The following is a 21,330-nucleotide window of genomic DNA, read 5'->3' as shown; positions in this document are numbered from 1 at the left end:
GCAATACGATTATAAAAAACATAACATTACGTAAAATAATTAGTGTTACGTCAGTATTTTTTTCAATGGATATTTAATTGGATTCAATGGATTGGTATTCAATGGATATTTAATTGTTTGTCCGGTCTAAGTCATAAAATGAGTTCAAACACTTATCTACACGAAAAAAATATAGATGTGCTTAAAGATAAAATCATATTTCTCTAATCCATCACAAAATTATATCGTTCTATGTATAGATTTTACTATAAATGGAATGTATAGATTTGGTCATTTAATTTATATTTTTACGTTTGCGAAAATTATTAATCTCCTGTATTATTTTTGAATGCGTGTGTCGTACCCCCGATGTGTCGTAAGTCCATAGCAAAACGGAAAAAATGCAACAACACTTATTTTATTAAAATTGCAAAAACACCTTTTTGTATGAAATAAACATTTTACGGATTTTATTTTTCTGAAATGCTAACATTCAGGTTAAAAACAGCGAAGGGAATCATGAAATATTTTAACGTACTAAGCGTTCGGTTTTACGAAAAATAATGATCAAAAACAATGATCTAGTGTATTCGTTTCTTTGCTTATGATTTTATCTTCATATATTTATTCGTAAATGCTGTAAATGTCCCTTAAATTCACTAATTAAGTAAATGGACATTGTAAACGATAGTGTTGACGCTAGAATAGAAACAATATTATTACAGTTACATCGTAGCTCATGGCGGGTTCTCTACCGACCAGAGTACTTTAGGTAATAAGTATTTTAGCCGCTCAAAGAGTCTTTGTTCAAACATTAATGACAATGTTGTGCTTTGTAATGTTCGTGTACTTGTTATTCAAATGTAAGGCTTATTTAGGCAACTTACGGTACCTTTGTTTTGAATTTATTACTTGATATGTCACGTATTTTGTTTCAATATAAAAGGTTGCTACATTAAACTATGAAATTGCAATTGGGTCTTATATCTGAATAAACCATCCAATTGTTCTGTAACTAATAATATTGTATATTTTTTTATACTGTACTGTTCATATGTATGTTTGGGAATTCTAACTTATTGGATATACAAACTGAATTACCTTGTAATGGTTTGTTTCAAATTTTGAATTAAAAATACTATATGAACATATAAGTTACTCGTGTTATGCACTTCTTCGTTAAAATTTACCTTTCTTTGTTCAAAACTTATTTCGAGAACATAAATGGATTGGCTTTTAGTTTAATACATACTAAGTATTAAATTAAGCAGCATTAAAAAAATCTACACTTAAAACTTAAACTCTTGTCTTAAAAATATAATAGATATTTATCTGTTTTATATAATAAGTTTGAATATTATAATATGGTATATATCATTACAGCTGCAAGCCGGCTACACATTCTTCATCCCGACCGGCTGGATCCACGCCGTGTACACACCGAGCGACTCTCTCGTGTTCGGCGGTAACTTCCTGCATCAGTTCGGGATTGAGAAGCAGCTCAAGATCGCTCAAGTCGAGGACGTCACGAAGGTTGTAGTACCTTGTACTCCGTTTACCAACTTAGTTTTAGAAGAAAAGATAGGAAGCAATATAGTAAAGTATTTTGCAGTCATTAAGATAATGACATTGATATATTTTTTTAAGTAAGCAACTTAATTTAAAGGAATAAATTAATGCCATACCTTCACTTGTAAATAATTAAAAATATTATATCTGTCATTTTCTATATTCATTCACATTATTGGATATCTCATAATATTTCATAATTATTCTCATATTACTACATCGACATTTTTTAATATTTTTTCTTTTATATTACCTGAGAAACTAAAATCAATGATAGATAGAATGAGTGAATGGATGAATTAATGATTTATTTAAAAATATTCGGTAGAATATTCATAACGAGTACATAAGCACTTAGGTAGCTTTTCACTCCGGAAAGAATGTATTCAGTATCTAATATTTGAACGTTCTCTTTTATCTGTAACATTAAGGTGCCGCAGAAGTTTCGTTACCCGTTCTTCACGGAGATGCTGTGGTACGTGCTGGACCGCTACGTGACCGCGCTGTTCGGTCGCTCGCACCTCTCCGTCGAGGCGCAGACCGCCGCGAACGCCGCGCCGATCCCCCCTCCGCCCTCCGGACATATCCACCTCACACAGAACGAGCTGCACGGCCTCAAGGTAGGTGGTGACGTCACAACACTCTGGTGTAATACCCGCAAGCCGCTCCGCACGGAAATGTGGTGCGTGTTAGGTCGCTACGTGCGCGCGCTGCGGCCGATAACGTCACGTTGTTGATGACGTCACGGTAAGACTGCTACGCGTTCCTCACGGAGATGCTTTGGTACGTGCTTGCGCCTCTTCGCTCCGTACTATCCGCTACACACGTGCACCTTACTTTATAACAAATTCCGTGTCGGATTGATCCATGAGAGCATTGTGCGATTTAATAGTTGATACATAACATGCCAAGAACTTATCTGGCAAACTATGATTCTTTGGAAGGCTCAACCAAACTCAAAAATATTTTACACTGAATAAATCTCATTAATATTCAATTTGAAAACATTTTTATGTAATTTAATAATATATGTATTGACCAATTCCAGGCGATAGTGATGTACCTCCACCAGCTGCCGGCCGCTCGCAAGTCGGTGCCCGAGCTGCTGTCGGACCCGATCGCGCTCGTCCGCGATGTGCGCACGCTGGTCGAACAGCACAGATACGATAAGCAACATCTCGCTGTAACTGGCGTGCTGTTGTTGAAAGGTTAGTTTGTTGTATACGAATCTGATATACTTTGAATATAGTGAACTGAACATTTAAATTTTTATGAGCATTAATATCATATTGTCCTATGTAATATTGTATCTGGGCATCATGACGCCTAAACCAAAAAGACAATTGTAAATTTATGTAATAAATCCAACAACACCTTATATTATATTATGTTAAAATCTGTCAAGCCATTTGTAACTAATACATGCATATACATGCATAGTGCCGCAGTTGCCTAAAAATGTTAAAAGAATTCTGAATTGACTGCTATCTTTAGAAAAATATTTCTATTAACAAGTGGTCAATTCGATTATTCCATTTTGACGTGTACTTTGTTTTACACGTAACACGCTTTCTGTTTGGCACATGCATAGATAAGTATATATATCTCACCGCCTTGTAATTGAAGGAAGCCATTAAATGGCTGAAACGGCTGATAAATGTGACAGCCATTTAATGGCTGTCGTGGTGTAAATTACGCGGAACAATGCCGACGTGCGCAGTTAAGTGGTGCAAAAAGTGCGGAGAAATATCGTTTCATTCGTAAATTATCTAAAAACTACATTTAGAAAAAAATCAAACACGAAAATATATGGCAGTGACAATTTCGTTTGTCAAAACTGGTTACATTTTCTTGTTAGGAGTGAGTAATCTTTACTAATCTATGGTCACACGTGACTAAAATTTATGAAATGTGCGTAATTTCAGGTCCGGACGAGCCGGTGACGGCCGAGCGGCGGCACTCGAGCGGGCGCGGCGCTCGCGGCGGCCACCGCGGCGGCCCGGCGCGCCCGCGCCCCGAGCACGCGGGCAACGCGCCCAGACGCCGACGCACCAGGTGACAACACTATTCTGCCTCACTACTCTGATGTTTGTCGTGACCGACGTCCTTTATTAATAATCTATCAACACACTATTCTGTCTCACTTCTGGTGCGTTAAGTCGCCACAATAATCAATCTATCCAATCTTCGACCCGAGCACGCGGGCAACGCGCCCAGACGCCGACGGACCAGGTGACAACACTATTCTGTCTCACTGTGGGACACGCGTCGTGGCACTTTGTAATTAGGGACGTAACGATATGTCGAAATTTCAATAATATCGATTAGAAAGTATATTCCAAATTATGCATCCTTACCTGGGACGTAACGTCGTGGAAATCAATAAAATGCAACCTAAAAGTCCACGGTATCGTGACATTGATTATGCTGATTGATGATTTCTGACATTCGCGATAAACTGAGTGCAGCCATTTTTCAATTGTGAATTATTGTCTACCATGGTTAAATCACTTGGCGTTTTTCTATTTATATTTTGAATATAATTTTTGTTAATTTATATACCCTTAAGATTTTAATATTATACTATAGTAGAGTACTTAAACGTTCTACGTAAGCCAATACAAACGTTATAACTATAAAAGGTCTAACAAATAAAATACCTAAAAATATATTTCCTTTAAATACCCGATGATTTTGATTTCAGGTGCAAGAAATGCGAAGCTTGCCAGCGCACGGACTGCGCTGAGTGCGTATTCTGCCACGACATGGTCAAATTCGGCGGCCTGGGTCGCGCTAAGCAGACTTGCATTATGAGGCAGTGCTTACAGGTATGGTATTGCTGTTGTTGTATTTTTTACTTATTCTCACTTCGTTATTAATCCACATAGTCTAATGGTTGAAAGGCACACATTGAGAAACTTTTCAAAGAGTTATGTGAGTCTTTAGAAATTAATTATCACTGCCTGTGAAGGTAAAGGAAAAAAACATCGTTAGAAAAACCCATACAATACAACTTTGCCCAACACTATGGGAAAAAAGTGATGAAAGATTAGTTTCTACCAATTCGCACTTAGCAATGGATTAGAACCTAAATCCCTCACTCTAAAAGGAGACCTGCGCCCAGCGCTGGAAATTATGCGCTGAAAAAAAAACCGTTAATAAAAGATGCCTCTTCTTTAATACAGGATATAGACCATATTATACGCTTTATAAGCTTTCTACACTCTAAAACCCCACACTAGTATTCCCTGTATCGTGGGTACCATGAACACACACAAAGACGAATACACACCCAGAATCGATATCTAAATTCATTATTTCGATATATGTCTGACCGGGGATCGAACCCGGAACCCTTTGTGCGTCAGACCGGTATGATGACCGTAGTACTGCCATGCGATAAGAACAGCAACGCGCCTACAATATAGCGGCTATACTTAAAGCTCTATCCTGATTCCCCTGCCTTCCCCTCGTATTCGGTAACCGGTACGCGGCCCCACTCGCCAATATCAACTCCAGTCGGCTAACTAACCTGTTCCGTATCGCGCCTGTCTGTGACTCAGTGAGTTAGGTATAGTTCGAGATCTACGATTTGTCTTATTCATATAGTGTTAAGAGATACCTTGATCGTTTTTTGTGTTGTATTTGTTTTGTCATCTTTTTTTTAATAGGCGGTCAGTACACTTTGCTATTATTTGGCTTTTCGTTATTTAAATTCGTTGTGGTTTTCCCAAAGGTAGTGTGGCTTTCCCGAAGGTTTCTTCGCGTGTTCCAATTCGTATTCAGGAAGCCTTTTGCCAATTTATAAAGGTAAAATTATTTTGAGTCAAGCAATTCTTGCGTTTCGGTGCAGGCATTTGGATGCCGGCTGATTTACTTTTGAGGCGAATACATTGATCCTAAGGAGAGGCAGCGCCTAATGTAAAATCCCCGTTCTATATGGAGTTGGTCAAGAGATGTCCATAGATAGCATAGTCACTTATCATGAAGTGGAATGTATGCTTGTTTGCCATTCCAATTTTAGAGTATCAATAATTCATAGTATAATCAATGTTGTTTTTGTATGTTGTTTTCAGCCAATGTTGCCGGTGACGGCCTCGTGCGCTGTTTGCCACCTGGACGGCTGGCTGCAGACGCCTGTCGCGCCTCAGGCTAAGGGTAACTCGGGTAAGGGTTCTAACTTTCATTTTTATGTTTTTTTGTTTTCATATCAGCTGATCAGAGTATTCATAAGCGTATAAGACGCTAAGGGAGTTGTCAATGGACCGTTGAAAATATACTCTATAATTTAATTTAAAAAAATAAAAGTTTTAACCAAAAATACTAAAGTACTCATGTAAGAATATTGAAAGGAATCATTTTAAAAAAAACATATTTAGCGTATGTATTTTAATTTTGTGACACGACATTTTTTGTGTACGAAATTACTCGTAAAATAAACCGTATAGTCCGCGCCAAATTGCTAGTCCGCTCTGAAGTTGTTGTGAGCAGGTGTAGTTATACAATTTGCTATGGTGACGCGATTGATATTTAGAGCGGATTAGCAGTTTTACGCGGACTATACCAGTCTACATTGTTTTTATGTTTATTCATTTGAAGCTATTTACTTGCACATTAATAAATAAATTTAATAAAATAAATTATAATTAATAAATGGTAATTACTGGATTATAATAGGTACTAACATATCTTATAAGTAATCTGTTACTAACAAATATTATGGGTCTTTAGTTGCCTGAAATAAAGGAATTTTATTTTATTTTTATTAATTATCATAAAAATAAAATTATAACATAACCTATACAATTAAAAAAAAACAATTTAACAATATTTAAAGTAAAAATACTAAGATTCACGAAAAAATTATAAATAAAATAAATGAGCCAAATCGCTGCCCCGAGGAAGTATAAGATACTAGCAGCATTACCTCGCTGAAATGTTAACTAATTAAATGTTTTGCATGTAGGCCGTAACGGTCCGTCGTCCCTGCGGGAATGCTCAGTGTGCTACAGCATCGTGCACCCGTCGTGTGTGCCCCCCGGCGGACAGGTTAATGAGGATCTGCCCAATTCTTGGGAATGTCCCACTTGCACCACCATGGGGCTTAACCATGACTACAAGGTGAGTCATTATCGCTTAGATTTAAGTAGTTTCATTGTGACGTAGAGATTGTGTTGTAAAGTTAAGGTATAGGTTTTGTAAGTCTGCCCTTAAAAGTGGTAATGCATCAATAATAACATTTGCTTGTAATATTCAGAGTTGAACGTCTTATTGTGAACTAGTTTTTGCCCGCGGCTTCGCCCGCGTTTAAAAGAAAATAATATAACATACTAACATACATAAAACTGAAAATTCGTACCTTCAACTTTGCTAAAGATCATCACTTGATCAAATGCATAGTTTACGATTCAATCCTTACTAATATCGATTAAAATAATCGATGTTTTGGGTCCAAAATATCGATTCTCGGATTAATCGATCTTAAATCACCATCCCTAGTTCCCGTGGGATTTGAGGGATAAAACTATCCTATGTCCTTTCCCGGGTCTCAGACTATCTTTGTACAAAAATTCATTAAAATCGGTTCAGTGGTTTGGGCGTGAAGAAGAGACATCAAGACAGACAGACAGAGTTACTTTCGGATTTATAATATTAGTAAGGATTGTAATGTACAGAAGAAACTACATTTTCCACTTTAATCTTAAACTTGTTGTTAATTCATGTTATTTTCATATTAAATTAGATTTTTATTCTCTAAGCCTTAGAGAATAAAAATCTAACTTAGAGTCTAAGGTATACAACAATACATAGTAAATGGTTGCCTGGAAGGAATCACTATTTAGTGATAAGGCCGCCACTTGTACCTTTAATTATTGTAAATATTTTGTATTTGTTACTATAAATTTGGTGTACAATAAAGAGTTTTTGTATTGTATTGTATAAATAAAAACCGTAGTTAATATTGCAGTTAATCATTATTCGTAGTCTTAATAAATTGTTACAACTTTTTAGCCTCGTCATTTCCGCGCCCGTCAGAAGTCCTCGGACCTTCGGCGCATAAGCGTTGGCTCCGATGTCAGCCAACTGAGTCAACATCATAATCTGCAGGTAAAAATTTACTTAATTATTACATTAACTAACAAATTCTGTTCTTATTTTTTTAATTTTATTTATAAATCTCCATAATGTGCACATATTGAAACAGGTAAAATTAAACTGCATTTTGTAGACAAAAAAAACTAAAAAAAATATTTTTTTGGGTTTTACGACCTTTTGAAAATTTTTTTTGGGAATTGTTCACCTGAAGTAAATAAATCGCTATAACTTTTAAACTAAGAGGGATATCAGGTTCAAACAAAAATTATAATGATTGCCAATGATAGGCCGTACTGATCTTCCCAGGAAAAAAATGTCAGATTAGTGCAAAAAAGCATTTTTTTAGGTAAAATTTTCAGTAATCATCAATTTCCTCAAAATAATCTAGGTGTTTTATTTTTTTATTATTATTTAATGTAATCCTACGTCGTATTAGCTTTCAAATAAAATAAAAAGCCTAGATTATTTTGAGGAAATTCATGATTACTGAAATTTAATCATTGTAATTTTTGTTTGAACATGATAACTCTTTTAGTTCAAAAGTTATTATTTACTTTAGGTGCACAATTCCCAAAAAAACTTCAAAAGGTAGTAAAACCCAAAAAAAAATATTTTTTTTTTGTCGACAAAATGCGGTTTTATTTTACCTGTTTCAATATGTGCACATTATGGAGATTCACCCTGTATATTTTATAATTTTTTGTACACGGTAAAATAAAATAAGACATTAACATTAATAAAAATATAGTACATAACATTTTACAATGATCACATTCTGTGGATTTTACTCCATCTGTGTATCAAATTTCAGAACAAGTTACCGCCTCCACCTCCGCCTGGACCTCTGAAGTCCGATGCGGGCTCTGACACAGAAAGCAAGAATGATGGCCTACATATCAAGACAGAAGATGGTAAGCAATGCCTACTCATCTCAATAAAGTATACAAATATTTTAATTCGAGTCTCTGTGAACGATAATTTATTATATAAAGTTAGCAAATGAGCATGAGGTTAGGCTACCTCATGGTGTCTATTTCTGCCCATAGTCATCTATTTTTAAGCCGAAGTAGGATTTACGGTAATGCCTTGTGGAGTCAAACTATGAGGAGTTCTACCACCTTTTCGATTTTTACTCTTAACGTCCGTTAATCTATGAAGTGTTGTCAAAAATGTAAATAAGGCAAATATTCCGTATGTGTGTACTGTTCGTTTTTTGTCAGTAAAAATTTTTACATTCTTCCAACAGACATCAAGCGTGAAGATGTGGGCGGCGAGAACGCGGGCGACGGCGCGGACTGGGAGCCGGCCGCCAAGAAGCGCCGCACCAGCGACGAGGACGAGGCGCCCAAGAAGCAGGCGCTGCGGGCGCACCTCGCCTTGCAGCTCACACATCACTCCGCTAAGGTGAGTCCGTAACATTATTACGGGCCCCCAATAGATAGCAAACGCGAGGAAATGGGCGGCGTGAACGCGGGTCCTCTATATTACAAAGCGAAAAAATATAGAGCAATACGAATGAGTCCGGGACCACCTATTTCAGAGAATCATCCATGTCAAACATTAGTTAGGCTTTTTAATCTGTTAAAGTTAAATCTTGACATTTTCTTGCTAAGGTCCTAGCCAATAATAACCATAGAAACTTATTTGTGACGTGTGTTGTGCTATAGTCAAAAATGATTTGTAATTTATCACTTTTTAATTTTCTTTCTATTTGACTCATGATTGCTTACTATATAAGTCATATCTGCATCAAAATGGCGACTAGCGTTTTAGATATTTAAAAGAGAGATAGATTTAGAATTTTATGTCGAAATTTTTCTCTTTTTTTTTAACAAACCCAATGATAAACATGTTCTTCTAGATTTTTTTTTAAACATGTCTTATCCATGTCTTGTCTTACCTATGTGTCTTACTCATTTCCAGGCTCTCAAGAAGCCGCTGTACCCAGTGCGTCCCGCGGGCCAGCTGCCCCTGGGCATCAACACCGCGGGCTCGCCGTGGCTGGACCGCGAGGCTATGCTGTGCGTGTTCAGCAAGCTGACGCCTCATGAGCTTGCCAACTGTGCGCTCGTTTGCAAGGCCTGGGCTGAGTATTCGGTATGTATGATGGTTTTTATAAGTTTTGTTTTATATAAAATATACAGCGAGCCATGCTCCCTGATGATAAGGAGCTACTGCCGTCCATGGACACCTGCAATCAACCCCACACAAGACCAGATTTCCACCTGAGGTCCGTGCGCTGCTGCCCTTGAGAACAATCCGACGAATAACTCGCATAACGAGTATGTTATCACTTAACCCAAATATAGATGAATAATGCTTTTGATTTCTGCTATAAAATCCAGATCATGTGGTGACGAGCGCACAATATATTCAAGTTAGTTATTCACATAATCGTATTTGCGTCTGTTCGTTTCTACCCGGCGACTATCTATAGGACGAATGAAGAATACAATCGGGTGATTTAGTATAGTTGCATCTATTCTGTACTCGGCGAATATCTGTTCGTTTAATAATTGTTTACTAATGAATACGATCCGTAGTCGCGTTATTCGTCTGTACTAGGCGAATATCTATACCTTTTATAAAAAATACTAACGAATGTGGTTTATTTCCAGATGGATCCATCCCTGTGGCGCAGCATGTCGTTCGTGCAGGTGCGCGTGTCGGCGGCGCAGCTGGCCGGCATCGTGCGCCGCCAGCCGCTCTCGCTCGGCCTCGAGTGGTGCCATCTGGCGAGGCGGCAACTCGCTTGGTAAGTACATATGAAAAGCAGAGGACCAAAATAGCGGAGGATTTGGACCATCAAATTTTCTTTTAATAATCATAGCAGCCATAGAAATAAATGCATTGCGTGTAAGCTGTCTGCTTATTACGATTCACTAGAAACCTGTTTTGTATAAACAGATACCATGAGTGTGAAGTTCCAAGATATAACAATCATAAGTTTTATTGATAAATAAACATTCAAGTAGTAGAAGTGTATGTTTGTGATTTCAAATAATTTTAATTTTGTTATATAAAAGCATACTTTTAACAAATATTTTTTTGACTAAATCTGTTTTTTGTTGTTTTTATTCTTTATCCCTAAATTTAATTTTAAAAGGGCCTTCTAAAGAGTTCGGAAAAACATTTTGGGAAAACTATACAATTTTAAAACTTCTTATAAACGTTAACATCACGACATAACATCTCTCAAAATTTAATTATGCTTTATTTTGTAGGTTACTGGCCCGTCTGCCGGCTCTGCGTTCTTTGTCTCTGGCGGGCTCTCCTGCCGAAGCCGCTCTGGCGTTACGCTCAAGCGCTTGCCCGCCGCTCTCGTCTCTCGACTTATCCTTCGCTCGCTCGCTGGACGACGCTCGCCTGCGCGGCATACTGGCGCCGCCGGAGAACTCCCGCCCGGGCGGTGGGGCCCGCTCTGGAGCTGAGCCCTCCCGTCTCGCCGCGCTCGCTGTGCTGCGTCTGCCCGGGACGGATATCACTGATGTTGCCATGCGTTATGTCGTACAGGTATAGATACTCTTTTTTGTAAGTCTAAGTAATGGATGTTCAGTTATCATTAGTTCTAGGACTTATATTATTGAATTTACGGGTTCATTACTAAATAATAGGATAATTGTAATTAAACTTTAATAGTAAAATTAATTTTGATGCTGTTGACTCCTAAACTTTTTCCGAAACAAATTTTTAATGTTTTTAGAATGACCTTTATTTAAAAAAAATATATAAATTTTAAGTCTTTCTTCATTTACGTAACATGTTTAAAATCGAGAGTTTTTCTGAGGTGTACTTGGAGTACTGTGATTTCAATGCATTTGAGGCGCTTGTATGTATTAGTTTAATAGTTTGTACATAACAAGGTACGCAAGTTGACAAACAAAAACCGAGTGTTATATAAAATTATACGTAAATTCCTCCATTCGTCCCCAGGCGCTTCCCAAACTTGTGGAGCTGGATGCATCATCGTGCGCTCGTCTGACCGATGCCGGTGCCGCTCAGTTGGCGCACCACGGGCTGCAGCGCCTGTCGCTGGCCGGCTGCCGGCTGCTCACCGAGGCCTCGCTCGACCACCTGGCGCGCTGCCCCAACCTCGTGCGGTACGTGTGTGTTGCGCACTAGTGTAGCCGGTGTAGCTGTACCATAATCGTGCGCTCGTCTGACCGACGCGTGTGCGGCGCAGCTGGCGCACCAAGCAGTTTACGTGATAGCAGTCATTACCGTGGATATCTGTATCCAATTCTATATAATACGTTCCTCCCTGAAGCCGATCACATATTCAGTGATAAGTGGTCACTCTCACCCATGTAGAACAGGGGTTCCACCTGAAGCTGATCATAGGTGCGCTGCTACTCTTGAGACCTGAGATGGTCGCTTCATTCGTAAATCAAACCGCAAGAAGTATTTCACGCTAGCAATAAGTGTGACAATGGCATCACACCGATCAAACCATATTCGTTTTACCACCTTCTTACGGTGTTTCTCTCAGACCGCTTCTAGTTTTTTGTATTAAATTAATTTATATGCATCAGAAAACAAGTGTTTTTTTTCTGGAATGCAATTTATATAACAGAAATGAACACACACGCTAATAACATGTTTTTCTTGACGTTTCGCTTTATACTATTAATTCCCTATCCCAGTAATGTATTACGTATTGACGATTCTAAAGAATCTTTTTCCACTTGCAGCCTGGACCTCCGACATGTGCCGCTCGTGTCCACGCAGGCCGTGATCAAGTTCGCGGGCAAGTCCAAGCACAACCTCCACGTTAAGGACGTGAAGCTGGTGGAGCTGAGGAAGACCTGATCCGAGGGTGCGGCCGATGAGCCCAAAGAGGTCCAGAGCGACCAAGATTTGATCGAAGCTAAAGAAAATGTGGAGTGAATGTGTGATAGTATAGTGATAGTGTTGGTGGTATAGGAATGTTGTGTTGTTTAGTATACGATTACCAAGATATTTGACTTGCATTTTAGTGTTTTCGATTCTATGTGTCAGATTGGTGTTGTTATTCTACAGTTAATGATAGGGTAAGATTCATCTCATCAAAACAAGTAAAGGTATATAATTATATATACAAATATATTTATCATATTCAATAGATTCTGTTGCAGTCTTCGTAACAATCTGTTAGGAGTAATTATCTTTATCATGATGAATAATGGGGTTATAATACAAATATATTTGTCATAAATAATGGATAGAAGCGTCTTCATAACAGTCAGGATAAAGACAGGTTTATCGCTATCATGATAAGAAATGGGATTATCATATACTTTGATAAAAGGAGATCTCATTAGAAATGGTATTGTTAATTGAGCTGCTGGTCATTTCTTATTAATGAGGATTATAGAAAGTGAGGATAGATGAGGATACTATAATCCCATGGACGAAATATATTGCACATTCATATTACAATACAAAAGTTTGAGTAGGAAAGTTCATATAAAACCATTTTAGATTTCATACATCATTAAAATTTAATGTTTATTCTCACTACATAGGTTATATTACTATAAATTTAAAGTTATATGCACACCAAGAAATAAATGTCACTGGCACCAAAATAAATAAGTTCTCTATGGATTTCAGTAGTAATATCCATCGACATTGTTATAGATAGTCTATGGTCTGGTTGATAACTGCATTTTATACATAGTGCTGAATCGCAATAAGTATTTATGAACACAATTTACAATACTTTTTGTAACACTAATTAATATTTAACCACATTATCAAAACTCGTTCCCATGTGTATGTAATTTCTCACACAACATATCAATTTAGCAACATTTTCTATGCTATCAACACAAAACTATTGAAACGTATTGTAGATATTAAAACAAAGACTTGATTAAGCGTACTATATAATGTTTGTTGAGATATATAAGAAACTTATTGTTAGGCATAGGTCTATGGAAGGACACATATTAGATGGAAATGTTCTACGTCTACAATTCGGCATAAACTTACAAAACCAAAAATATACGACCGCTATTCACGGTTTTTATGTATTGACATTAGTATTTAGATTATAGAAGCTTTTACTATGAACCCCGCTACGGATTTTAAGCTTAGAATTGAATTTAAGGTATGCTACCGTGATGTGCGACAGACTTTTCCGAAGCTTTCCAGCTTATAGGGGTAGCGGCGCATCTGTGACCGACCTCAGGTAGGAATATCTAATCCTATCTGGGGTTGATTACAGATGTCCATGGGCGGCAGTAGCCACTTACCATCAGGTGGGCTGCATGCTCGACTGCTACTCCTATATTATAAAAAAAACGCGACTCCACCTGTGTCTTCAATACATTTTTACGTAATGTATACATTGTATACTATTTCGTCACTGAAATGACAAATTCATTTTATAATTGAATTGTTGCGTGTTGTTGTCGCGTGCATATAAAGCCAGAATACTTTGAGTCTCACTCTTCTTTTTCTAAATATTAAATGCTGTCGGAATTAATTTATTTTAGATTAACATTTGCTTAGTCGCTCGTCGTGTTACCTAACGCGCAAATGTCTCTATTTATATACTCTTTAACCATTTTTTGTCATAACTGTTAAATTTCGCATTTTAGTAGGCAAAAGTTGGTTAAGATTGATTATTACCAACGAGCGTAAGTGATCTCAAAATCCGTGGCGGGAATCACACTGTACTTGAATATCTTTCTTATAAGTATAAAGATTTAATTTTTTTATCACTAAGTCTTGTATAGTATTGTTTGAAAAAAAAAGATCATATTTTTGGCATGCAACTTAAAATTAAATTTTCGTTTTCTGGATATATACAGATAAACAAAAGCAATTTTATTTAATTCGGTATACATTCGAATACATTATAATTTATGGGAAATGTATGAATCAGATGTTTTCTTAACATTTTTATTTGAGCTTTATTTGAACTTCCAATGTTAAGCTTTATGTAAAGTGCCAATGTGTGTGAGGTTGAAAAGCATATATTTTCAGTGCACGATAAAATTCACAATTATTGAAAGTTAAAGATATTAATTTTATTGCATGCTGTTGCATCGGTATACATATTATGTATTATTGTTATTATTTCATTTCGATAATTATCATTCGAGCTTTGGAGGCTTAGTCATCGACTGAAATTAATATGTGGAAAAATTCTTACATTATTCTTGTAATTTTTTTTTTACTTTTATAAATCCTGACAAGTTTTAGAGAAAATTACAGTATGATTGAAAAGCGCGTTATTAGTGCAGTATTTGATTAAAACTAAAATCGATGTCGCACTGGCGTTTTTAGTGTAGGCATTTGTCGAATGTATTCCTAAAAGCAGAACAGTCTTAATAATTATATGTCAAGAATGTATTCTTACGCACAAATTAATTTAATTGATTCTTCACTTCTTGATCCAATAAAAAAGTTGGTGGAGAATTTTCGATGAAAGTGTCGTTAATACATAAAAAGTCAGTTAAAAATAGTTAAGGGAAAGAGGGGGGCTCCTCTTTTATAATAGAGACATCTACAAAAGGGATTACATGAAGTATACTAAGCATTTCGGGTATGTGAAGTCGTATCGGAAGAAGCAAGTGTAACAATGGAAATTATCGAATCCCCCTATTATTAGTAAAGATATATAAAAATACTAATAATAAGTGCGTCGATATTTTCCCGACGTAGTCTACGTTCGACGAATGCCAATAGAAAAACATCAGTGCGCAAGCGCTTGCACCTCGAAAACAGGTTAAATATGTCTTGAAGTATGAATGGTAGACGGACCCTTATATATAGGAATTTATAACATCATTCGATATTTATAACACTAATAAAATAGTTATTCCGTACAGTACCGTTTTTATTTGTATTTTTATAACTTGACTATTTATTATGCATCTACATATATAAATATCTCTATTTTAGTTTCATGACAATTCTAAATTGCTTAGGTTGTATTTTATTTAGCTCTAGTCGCTTTTTTTAGATGTAAGCCATCGTTATTAATAAATGTGACAAGTGTATAATTGTGTTACGATTTACGCTCTTATGTGTCTTTAGTATAAAATTATAAATAATACAGGAGTATTGTTAAGAACTTGCATTTTGGTTCGAGTAGTAGTTTGGTGTACCTCCTAAGCTCCGTTGTTAATAGTCAATCTCTGATTTCTATCTATCAAATATCGAAATTTGATAAATTTTAATATAAAGCAATTGTAGAATGTCGTTGGTAGTTAGAAAGATTGAATATTAATAACGGGCATGATAGACCAGGGGTTTGGATAACCTTTGGTTAATAGCTATTGAAAATATACAACTCATTGATTAGGATGTTGTGTTTTTAATTGGTTTTATTATAAGGAGTGTCCACCCGCTACTTCTAATGTGAAAATATATAAGCTACTAACTTTTAATGGATGTATTAATGTAATAAAACAACTTTCTAGAGATTCTCAATAGATGTGAAAGTTTATGATATTTTTGTGTCGGTTATATTCACAAGAATTACAAACTGCCCAGTACAGTAATTAAGTATGAAATTTTATAATATCATTATCATTCATCACTTTAAATTGTCATTGTATTAATGTCTTGTGCACACTTCAGATTAACATCATCAGATGCATTCATCGCAAATTAATTGTCTTTTACGATTAAGGAATGTTACGTTTTGATGTTTAGACAGAAGTGTATTTTACATCCAATCTCAATATTACCTCCTGTACTTTGTAAATAAATACCTTCTCGATTATATCTTGATGTTAGAGACAAATAAATTATATTTTATGTCATAATCAACGTACAATATTAAATAAATAACCTTTAGAAAGAGTTAACGAACATTAATCTTTCACGATTGAAACATTAGTAATTATTATAAATATGATAAAAAATAGATTGATGTCTATCTGTTGTTTGTATAAGCTATTGTTGTCGTCTTTTATTCAATATGAATATTCAGTAGAACAAAATACAATATATAAGTAATATTATCACATTCAAGTAATTCGATGTTTATTAAATGGTATTATTATAATAATTGATAAAATGTTTAATCTGGTAAAAGTAAATAGCGAAATTAAGTGGATTTTCAAATAATTACATATTATGTGTGTTTAAATATAAATTTCTACGTAATATTCTTTAGTAGAAACAGAATATTGTACATAAAATATGTTGTATTTAAGTTCACGGAGGCGCAGTTGTGGTTCAGTTGACGAGAAAGAACTCTTTGAAAATTATTTGGATATGCGCATTTCCTTGTTTGTTTTGGCTTTTGATTATGTGTGGGTTGAGAAAGCGCTAATAGAGGATGTGTCGAGAAAATGGACCTATCAGCGTAAGAAATCCAATACTGCATTTTAAGCCTGTTCGTAATAATAATTAGACAGTAACCAATTCTTGCCTACCAACATACTAAATTTTTGAAAATTGTTGTCTACACCGAATCATATGTATGTGACAAATAATTATTAAAAATACCCGATTGTTTGAAAATACAGCATGTGTCATGTCCACATATAAGATAGCGAACAATAATTCGGCACACCTTTTGTTCAAATCCTTTAAGCAGTTTGGGCCGCAGGGCGTGCCAAAGAATGAGACATACATACATGCTCGAAAAACGGGGTCACAAATTGTCGAATTTTTAATGTTGATAGGCAAAAATTGGTTAACATTGATTTATTTCTAAAGATTAACTAAATCACTTGTAAATCCGCGCGCAATAGTGAAATGATAATATATAAGAATGAATGTAAAATTGGCAGGATTGTATTGTACATAAAGAACAAGTATTGTAAGGATAAGAAACCGACTCTGGTTACAGTATGCGAGGTTGAGCGCCGCCTATAGACTTAGTGTAGAAAATATAGCAGCAACAATTTAATTATATTAATATACTTAGTTGATTACTAATCCTGGCTTAAATGTTCAGTTACAAGTATGATTCCTATTCATTTGCAATTTTTAGTACCTATAATAATATTCTCTTAACTTACTAATTTAATTTTACACATAGAATATACATCTACGAATGTATTAATATAATTTTTGTTCTTCCATATATATTTTTATGTTTGACTATGAGTAACTTTATAACTTACTTGAGAAAAGTGAAAAATAATTATAAGAAACGTGTGCCTCTGTGTATAGAAATTTAGCGATAGAGGAGTTTAAAGAAACTTGTATGTATTATATATTATTAATCACATTATAAACAAATCAATCAAATTTAGGCAAACATATGATTTTATGGATAAAATTAACTTGTATTATAGATATATATTATCTAGTTTTGTAAGGGGCCTTTTGTGAATGTTTATATCTATCTATAGGAGGGATGTTTTGTACGGGCTAGACCCGCATGCTGGCGCTGTCGGTTTGTGGATGGTGATATTTTGGCCAATGACGGCTAGGTTAATTTTTTGATGCGAAAATTGTAAACGTACCCTTAGCGGTTTTCGTTTGAAAATCAAGTATGTAGAAAAGATACGCTGCCGTCGTAATTAAGAACGCAATATTTGCAAAAGGATAGTTCTGAGAAAAACGCGTTTAAATTAAGAATTAATATCTAATTTAATGCAAATACTGATTTTTGGTTTTGATTTGACCGACTTCCATTTATTTTTTATTTGGTTTTATTATAGTCTTGAATTGCGCCAAAATATCGATTATTGCGTTCTTTACTACGAGGGCAGTATTTGGGAATTTGGGAATATTGCAGTAGTTACATGACGGTTTTAGAGTACCATTACCGCTGGGGAGTACGTAATATTTGCATCGTCTTAAATAGTAACGATTTTATGTGAATTTGACACGTTAAGAGTCGTAACATTGTATCATTGGTTACCATAAGCACTCATAGTATTTGAAAATAAATATTTACATTGGAAAATAGGTTTTTTTATTGTTAATTTTTCCCCGCCCTCACGTATTTATGAAATTGTACTTCATTGTAGCTATGAGATATCGTATAGGAACTAAGTAATGCGTTCGATAGAACTTTGGACTAGACACAAAAATGGCAACAGCGCAGTGTGTCGCAAACCATGGCCCTACCGAGACCATTGTTTTAAGCAAACGCCTGAACACGCAGCACATTGCATGAAAAATTGCGTTGTGACTGGCGCTATTGCGCATTGATGCGTTACCACAACGATTTTATGTGATTTACTTATAGTAATTCTAGGCATAGAACCTCGTAAAAACAAAAAAAAAGGCATAGACCTCTACAAACTGCCTAAAATGGAGTTTCCCGTAGACGTCATAACTATGTTCAGTGGTACAAAGGTAACGACAGATATGTTTTTAGTAAGTATTTATTAATAAATTCTTGTAAATACAATACAAGATGGCCGAACATCTGGTATTGAAATTGCAAAGCTAATTAGTGATTAGAAGTGTAATAGCTACCAATAAAGCAACTTATATATTTTTTTGTTAGTGTCGAGCCTCTAATGTAGATGGCGGTACAATACCATTTAAAAAATGTTTTTTTTTTAATATTTTTTAACCGACGTCAAAAAAGGAGGAGGTTACTCAATTCGACCGTAGGTATATATCGACGGTCCCTACGTATAAAGCGACATGTCAAAAATTGCAATTTTTTTTATTGCATATACGGCTTTGGATTGTCCATACGCGTATGCCTATATAAGATTTTTCTTTAAATATGATGTATTTTACTAGATTTACCATTCGTATAAGAGAACAAGTATAACATTTACAGGAAATAGGTGTCGTAAATGCGGATATCTCCTACTTATCGCTTTGTACGATGTCTTAAAAAGCGCGCCACTCGGCATGAACGCGGTCATGTCTAACTTAAAATCACGTCTAAAAAGCATATTTTCTGCTATAAATAATAAGTAAGAACACAAAAAAATGTTATTGATTTTCTAAGCTACAAAAGTAAGATATCAATGTAAAATCTGAGTAAGCTTTCATGTACGTATAAAGTTGTATCTCAGACTTGTCTGGCATACTTTTATTTGCCTTTTCACGTAAAAACAGTCATCTGTCAGTTTTTCTGGTAAATAAAAAAAATATCAATATTTAAAAATACTAGTACAAAGTTTTGAAAGCTATAACAACATTATAAAAAAAATATTCTTAAAATTGTATAGAGAATTATTTCTAGAGTGGTTTGAACATTAATTACGCTCTCCTGTAAACCTGCGTTTTTGACATGTCGCTTTATACGTAGGGACCGTCGATATGCTTTATTTTTTTTTGTTTTCGTTTTGAAGTGGAATTGGAGCTGTAATAAGTTCAAAAACCCTCTAAAATGGCACTATATGCTAGTGCTTTTGAAAAGTACTTACGTAATTACTGAAAGACCGAAAGGCGTCGTCTTTCAATCGGCGCTTACTGATGTTGTGGTATTTGGCGAAGGTTTGTCAATTTTAAATAATAAAATAGACACGTGCCTAGCGGTAGAAACTATTATACAGGTAGTTTTTATGTCTAGTCATAGTCATATACATAGACTTAGAATTTTTTCGCTACGCTAGTCATATACCTACAATATGCAAATACATTGTATTTTATTTCAATAACTGCCCTACAGCGTCGATCTAAAATAACATAACTTTCTCTTGTGTATATCATAGGATAAAGGGCTAGTGAGAAGAGGCCATTGTGGAAGTTTCTAGTGTTGATGTCTACCACTTTCTCTTATCATAGATGTTGTAGATAAGGTACAGGAATTAATTGATTGAATGTGGAAGATAGATAGTAACATGTCGGTTAAGCTATTTCTCCGTGTTCACTAAAATACGCCGAGTGTATCATCAGATAGGTTGACGCGAACCTTTTAGGGGAGGTCTGTTGAATTATTGACTTCAAATACTTACTAATGATTCTACTCACATGCTAATGACTCACAACTAGATAGGCATGCGAATCCTAAAACCGACTTTAGGGAGAACTTCTGATCTAAGGTGTCGGGTTAGGTACAAATGGCCATAGATGGCCACTTACACAATAACATCGAGCTCAATTGCTCTTTTTATTTGTACCGCATACAAATATTTAACTATTATTTATGGTAGCAGTAGGTATTTTATTAAATAAAAAATATTCTCCTACTTCATAATTTCGGCGATGGCTCCGAAAATATTATAAGATACCTACTTCTATTTCAACACGCATTCGCCCCTTATAAGATTCGAGAGGCGTCGAGATTAGTCCAGAATCCAATTACATTTTCTAAATTTCCCATTTTTCCCTCCGCGGGTTCAAAGCTCACAGAAAATTATTTTCCTCGCCCCTTAAGAAATGAAAAATAAACGTATCCCGATGCGGGTGGAACCTTAGGGCAAACGGTGAGATGCGGAAATGAGATGGGAGATATAGGAACAGTGGGAGCAGAAAGAGATAGGTAATAGAGACATTACTGAATTCGTGCCCGCCTCGCGGGGATTTGTCAAATGAGTCAAATAGTGTGCGTTTTTCGTTTTTCAGGAAAGCTGTGAGTTCAATTGCAAATGAACCGAAGCAAACTGCTCGTGGGCATGGCTGATAAGGCGACGCGTAAACACTTGACTTTTAAACGAATCTGGGTCGCCCCGATAGCTTTATTTAGGCAAATTGGTTTTTAACTTTCTGCTTTTTCTGTTTAATAGGTACAAGGATTGCATGGCAAGTAAGGTTTTTATATTAACGATAAGGAAAAAATACTGTCTTTCTAAGGTTATTTTTTTATTTAGATAACTT

At 35.6% G+C, this 21,330-nt stretch overlaps 1 protein-coding gene across 1 annotated transcript in view; it reads left to right on the top strand.

Annotated features, from left to right (window-relative positions):
- The window catches only part of Kdm2 (Lysine demethylase 2), a 36,124-nt gene extending 23,409 nt beyond the window's left edge, over nt 1-12,715 (top strand). Inside the window, exons 7-21 of the mRNA XM_073078375.1 lie at nt 1,363-1,512; nt 1,980-2,168; nt 2,597-2,756; nt 3,474-3,603; nt 4,253-4,376; nt 5,625-5,715; nt 6,515-6,669; nt 7,561-7,656; nt 8,456-8,555; nt 8,891-9,048; nt 9,568-9,741; nt 10,263-10,399; nt 10,869-11,157; nt 11,578-11,744; nt 12,336-12,715. Coding sequence (XP_072934476.1) covers nt 1,363-1,512; nt 1,980-2,168; nt 2,597-2,756; nt 3,474-3,603; nt 4,253-4,376; nt 5,625-5,715; nt 6,515-6,669; nt 7,561-7,656; nt 8,456-8,555; nt 8,891-9,048; nt 9,568-9,741; nt 10,263-10,399; nt 10,869-11,157; nt 11,578-11,744; nt 12,336-12,453 — 2,238 coding nt within the window. The 3' untranslated portion in view covers nt 12,454-12,715. The remainder of the gene's footprint in view (nt 1-1,362; nt 1,513-1,979; nt 2,169-2,596; nt 2,757-3,473; nt 3,604-4,252; nt 4,377-5,624; nt 5,716-6,514; nt 6,670-7,560; nt 7,657-8,455; nt 8,556-8,890; nt 9,049-9,567; nt 9,742-10,262; nt 10,400-10,868; nt 11,158-11,577; nt 11,745-12,335) is intronic.
- Nucleotides 12,716-21,330: the final 8,615 nt, after the last annotated feature.

This window comes from Epargyreus clarus, unplaced genomic scaffold, assembly GCF_041222505.1.
Source record: "Epargyreus clarus isolate Ecla_fem2 unplaced genomic scaffold, WU_Ecla_fem_2.2 ptg000012l, whole genome shotgun sequence".
Taxonomy (NCBI): domain Eukaryota; kingdom Metazoa; phylum Arthropoda; class Insecta; order Lepidoptera; family Hesperiidae; genus Epargyreus; species Epargyreus clarus.
The sequence above is the reverse complement of the archived record's forward strand: the minus strand, read 5'-3'. Positions and strand labels throughout refer to the sequence as shown.